This window comes from Phyllopteryx taeniolatus, chromosome 9 (assembly GCF_024500385.1).
Source record: "Phyllopteryx taeniolatus isolate TA_2022b chromosome 9, UOR_Ptae_1.2, whole genome shotgun sequence".
NCBI lineage: Eukaryota > Metazoa > Chordata > Actinopteri > Syngnathiformes > Syngnathidae > Phyllopteryx > Phyllopteryx taeniolatus.
The window spans coordinates 7,859,898-7,865,897 of record NC_084510.1 but is presented as its reverse complement, the minus strand read 5'-3'; the positions used below and the strand labels follow the sequence as shown (position 1 = coordinate 7,865,897).

The window sequence follows — 6,000 nt, the reverse complement described above, 5'->3', positions numbered from 1 at the left end:
GTTGACAACGGCGACCCAGGATGTTGACAAGGGCAAGCATGAGGGGCAAAGCGCTGGTCACAATACGCAATCCTATTGGTCGACGTCAATGTGCACCATCAGAGAGTTGTCATTGATATGTCACACGACATGGAAGATATCCAAAATCAAACATGCTGGACTTTTCATTTTGGCGTCGTAGAGCTATTGTAGGGTCAAATCGTTGGTTGTGTACTATGTCACACGACATGAAATTTTGTCGTTCCCGACAAAATATGTCGGGCCAGATCTGGGAAATCGGCTACGATAGCTAATTGGACCAATATTGGGGCTAAAATCCTGCAGTCTGATCTAAGCATTACAATCTCAAATGTTTGTTTGTTTGTTGCAGACAGGATCTGATTATTACATTAATAATAATTTTATTTCTTGAATTAATTATTTCTTTTCACACTATATTTTAGTTTCTGAAGATGGCGAATTTGGGTTTTTTATTTGCTGAGCTATAATCCTCAAAGTAATACATATATATATTTTAAATGTGAAATATTTCACTCTGTGTGAAGTGCATCTATGAGTTTCACTGTTTGAATTAAACTCCTTAACGAAATTAAGATTTACACTATTCACGTGTGAGCATAATCGACATGCGTGTGAGCGTGATTGACATGCGTGCTTTAATGTTATTGACATATATGCATGAGCGCCAGTGACATGCGCACGTGAACGTGATTGACATGCGTGCATGAGTATTAATGACATGAACGCGTGAGCGCTAGTGACATGCACGCATGTGAACGTGGTTGGCATGTGTACCTGAGTTTTAATGACATGGACGTGCATGCATACATACATACATACCCCATAGATAACATCTTTGCTTTAACAATTCATTGTGTCCTGGAACTATTCATTGTGACAGACAGTGCCCCACAGAGGGCGTCTGTCTGTTTCTGCTACATAAGATTTTATTTGGAAATAAAACACAGATGAAAGCGACATCTGAAAAGCTAAGTGCATGGTGTTCGTGACTGTGGCTCGTCATAATGACACTCGGGAGATCGTAACCCACAATCCCCGTATGTGTATCTGCTGCTGGATTTCAGTATTGTAATTGAAGTCCAAGTTACAGGACTTGACATCCTGTGGTTGTGTATCTGATAGATGATAACACAGATAAGAGCCAGTGTAATGGAGGATGATTCTGGAAGTTTCCATGTCATCATCACAGCTGCCAGACTCTTTGTATGCCTTCTGCTGCTCTTCGGAGGGATCAGATACTAAAATGTCTATAAGAGAGAATACCTGCATATACTGTATCGGATATCTCTTGTGTTTTTGCCACATTCTCAAACTTGTGCTGTGCGGTGCCTTGTAACAACTGTATGCTGCCCCATCTCGGCTCAAGCTTTATTGTGTGGACTTTATGGTTTCTACATTATAGTGGGTACTCTGATCCCCCAACAGTCCAAGCACACGTTTGGTTCATTTGGAGACTGTACCTTGGCAATGGGTGTGAACGTGAGGGTGTATTATTGTCTGGACATGGAGGAGTCAAGTCCTGCATATACTGTATGAACAGCAAAGCTCACAGCACTACAACCACAAGCGCGCCTTCTCGAGGGCCAGACCGAGAAGAAAATAATTACGTTTGGGATTCCAACAGACAGACTTTAACAGACTTTAGACCAGCAACTGTTTGTATGAGTCAGAAGTTAAAAAAAATATTGTAATAATATTTGTATACATTTGTATTGCACAATAAAAATGCGTACAAAGTGATTTGTTTATTGGCTATTCCTGCATTTCACTGTGGCTTAAGTTTTATTACTTTACCTTTGTCCAAATTATAATGTTCAGTCAAAGCAGTGTTTTAGTCTTATCCCCCACTCCCGCTTTAAGGATTTAGCTATTTAATATCATCTAAATGTTTTAATGGGTGATTATTTAAAGACTTTTCACATCTATAACCCTTACCTAACAACAGCAGAAACATAAAGATAAGACAGGGAAGTAGGTCTGTTCTTGTATTTATTGGGAGTTGTTTATCTGCAAATGCGTATTTAACACAAATGTGCATACTGAACACGTCAACAGATACAACTTTATTCCACAGTTCTGGGCAGAACATAGAAAACATCCAGTATCAAGTTAATCACAATGAGTGGGGGAAGCATTTAATTCTTATAAAATATAGAGCTTTAATTTATTAGTTAGCAACAACAGTTGAACGGGATGGTATGAGTAATTTACACATTTAGGTCAGTACAATAACATCAACTCATTTCATTTTGTATAGTTTTTTTTTTCTCATAAAATCTGATAATGTAAAAAAGAATGCATAAACTAAAGAAAACCTTGTTTTGTTTATTTTTGCTGCATATGTGGTCTAATTTAGGGATGCAAAAAAATGTGAAATTGAGAAGCAGCAAATTTGGCTGAAGCATCTTCAGAGGTATACAGGATTACTTTTGTGGACCCAAACTCCAAGTGACAAGAGAGACTTAAAGGCCTAATTTGTAGAAATTAACTAGATGCTTCTTTGTTTTGGATATTTTATTTTTTTTAATTACTTTAGGACTGTCACATAATTTATAATAACTAAATCATTTACAGTGAGAGTACAAACGGTCTCAAATGGTGGATTCCGTCCACATATGAACGTAAAGTCATTTGAACACATACCCAAAATCTTACATGTCCAGTTAAAACATGTTTTATGACTGTATGTTTGGAGCTACAGCACATGTACATTTACTGTTCTACCAAGTGTACTGTACTAGCAAAGATTCTCATATCCTATTTTTCATCCCTTAGGGTGGTGAACAGAAGACGAGCAGACCACACATACATCTTATCAGAAATACAGTACAAATACATGTTCATGCACACAAAGAAAGCCAGCTTCCCAATATTTGGTTAGTGTCACAACATTGTTACAATGCTCAGTTGTGTATACAGTAAGTGGAAATTTCCTTTCCAAACATGGATGTCAGAAGACAGATGCACCTATGGCCAAATTAAACTATTTTTTACAGTATTCACAGATGTCCACAAAGTGTGCTTGTTGCATTTGGCCGCAGCCATTGGCCCATAAAATTAAAAGAATTCCCTTTGTACAAATTCTTGACTCTTTATTGCACCACAGTCTCAGTATATATGAAGTTTGCATTTGGTAAAGCCCCACCATTACTGTACGTAATCTATTTTAATGTACTGTATCGTTCATCGAGGAATGACACACAGGAGAATACATTTGATTAAAAAAAAAAAAATGTCCTGATTAAAACTGTGTGAATATTTGGATATTATTAAGTGAAAGAACTGCTCCTCCACAACAATTGGGAGCATTCTTCATGTCCATGGTCCCCTAAGTATCAGTCCACATGCTTCCGTGTCGGGGTTGTGCACCAGGCGTTCCTGCAAATGTCCTGGTACTGCGTCAAAACAGTCAAGAACCAACAGCGATCCCGTCACCTCTTATCGACAATACATTTTTCCCTGTCACACAAAGAGCTTCATAGCTGGGTTCCATACAGCTTACGCGCTCAATAGCACAAACTGTTTCCAGTCGTATGACAGACGAGCCTTGTAATGACAGTAACAACAACAATAAACGTAACAACAACAATATTTGCCCCCCAAGTTACCTATACACAAAGAGCCCATTTTCTTTTAAGTACAAATAAATCCACAGAATGTTAGACCTACTATGTACAACCTACAATAAATACTGAGTAGCATATGTGTTACGGTTCGGAACAATGGATGTTGGGGTTTGTGTCTAAGCCTCTTTTTGTCAGTTTCTTTTAATATTTTTTTTTTCCTGGTTTGTGAATATTTTTTGAGTCTCTCCCAGTTTTCAGCGTAGGGGGCAGGTGGTCGAGGCTGTTTCGTACATAACTGGCCTCCTCATGTCTCTACATCATCCTGCTCTTCTTTCTCCGCTTCCTCCCCATGATGCCGGCGATTCCGGGGCTTCTTCTGCTCCTTGAACTCTTTCAGGTCTTTGACCTTAAGGGCACCTAGCATGGGGTCTCCAAACTGCCAGTAGTCCTGGCAATACTGGTTGATGAGGCTCATCTCTGGCTGGCTCAGAATGGTCAGCAGGTCCTTGTACTGGCCTGTGCTGGCCGTCCACTGGGTGCTGGAGCGGAGAGATGATGGCAGTAGGCCTCCTGTGCCTTCTACCAAGGCGTTATTGACGGCACGGCTCGACAGCACCACCAACTGCAGCTTGACGAGGGTGTGCTTGAAGTTCTTTTCTGTGGCAGTGCACTGGTACATGCCAGAGTCAGAGGGCTGCAAAGACCGCAGGAGCAGACCTTGCTCTGTTTTCAAGATCCGACCATCAGAACGCAGCTACAGAAAGAAAAAAAAATACGTCTCTTTCAAGCGGCATCAAATTTGTTTTTGTGCTATTTCCGTTAATGTTCATCAAGTTTAAGCAGCTTAAGAGAGGTACACACATCCCAGTTATTGGGTCTTATTTTAGGGGTTTTTCCTCTCTTTCACTCAAAGTCAACAGAGGCTTTATTATCGGATGTCTCTTGAGCAATGATTCCCAGCCAGTTTCCTGCGGCACATTAGTGAGTAATCACGTGTGCCACGGGAAATGATCAAAGTTCCCTCAACTGGTTCCTAAATGATTATGTATTAACTATAACTGATGCATTTTTTTTCATCTACTGTATGTATGGAGATGGTTACCATTAATGTGTGTATCCACCTGTTGCCATTCAAACAACAACAACAAAAAAGCTTTGTGTTCAATTAAACAGGACCAGATTTCCCACTACGTAAATCTGTGCGTGAACTGAGACAAGATCGTCATTATTTTAGTATACTGTACATACTTTTGTGACATTGTTGTTTGGTGGTGGTGCATGAGATTTTTCTAATGTAAAATGTGGCTTAGCTCAAGGAATGTCAGGTAGCACTGCTCGAGATTATCCTGATTGATTATCCTGTGGTCTGGGGTGTGGTAAGAGTGACTTTTCCTCCTCGATCTGCTGGTAAAATGGTCGACAATCGACAAATGTTAAACACGTGCAATGTTTCTGATCACAAATCCGCGTGTGTGTGTGTGTGTGTGTGGTCAATACAAATGAATGAAACGGAGCGAAAGCCAATTAAGAAGTGACCTGAAGCCCGCGCTGTTGTCGGACACAAACAGAGGGGCAATTGGTTGTGTTACGTATTTGTGTAATGTGTCTCCCAAGTCTTTCAGCACAATCAAAAATGACAAGAAGAGTTTGCAACCGCAAACCCAACAATTTGCCTAGCTTCTTCTATTTCTTTTTCCACTGCTACTCTTTTCTTCCTCGTCATGTGTGTCCTGTCCTACACAATATTAAAAACTGTGCCTCCGAGAACATTCTATTTTCATGATTCCCTGTGGAGAAAATTGCGTTAAAATCTGAGTAAATTGAAGGCTGAATAGCCTCTGAGAAAAGATTCAGTGTTGAGTCCAGGGGCCCACAGTATGCATATTATGTGACCTTTCAAATATTTTCCATAACTAAAAAGAGGCAGGGTTCCTGGATTCCTCAGAGAAATATCCCCTAAAATGCCAAAGGACATCTGTGGAAAAAATAGACACGGAGCGTACTAGATTGAAATAATGGTATTTATCAACAGTCTGTAGGCATTAGACTGGAGTTGTATTGTTATAGTCTTCAAGTGGAATTATTTATCTCTTAATTTGGAGCTGTTATAATCGATAAATCAACAATGCCATGTGCTCACTACCATTTGAAAGACATCGTCTTGCATCTCACCTCCTTCCTGCGGTCGCTGTTGTCTCGCTGTAGATGCCATTTGATGATGGCATGTGGGGAGCGGGCCTGACACTCCAGGAAGGTACTGCTTCCCTCCACCCCATACTGTACCATCTCAAGAGTATTCTTATTAGCTGCAGGGCAAAAAGAGAGAGGCGTTATCATGGCAACAAAACAGTCATTACCATGAGCTCCCATCACCCAAAATGTTAGGAGTGGCAAATCAAAGCACTTGGTTTCT

General features: G+C 40.2%; 1 protein-coding gene across 5 annotated transcripts in view; it reads right to left on the bottom strand.

Moving 5' to 3' along the window:
- Positions 1–1,992: 1,992 nt before the first annotated feature.
- The window catches only part of sema3fb (sema domain, immunoglobulin domain (Ig), short basic domain, secreted, (semaphorin) 3Fb), an 85,533-nt gene continuing 81,525 nt past the window's right edge, over positions 1,993–6,000 (bottom strand). For all 5 annotated transcript variants that reach the window (XM_061784456.1, XM_061784455.1, XM_061784458.1 and 2 more), the window contains 2 exons: positions 5,760–5,893; positions 1,993–4,341 (listed from right to left, as the gene is read on the bottom strand). In XM_061784456.1, the coding sequence (XP_061640440.1) occupies positions 3,892–4,341; positions 5,760–5,893 (584 nt within the window). In that variant the 3' untranslated portion in view covers positions 1,993–3,891. The remainder of the gene's footprint in view (positions 4,342–5,759; positions 5,894–6,000) is intronic.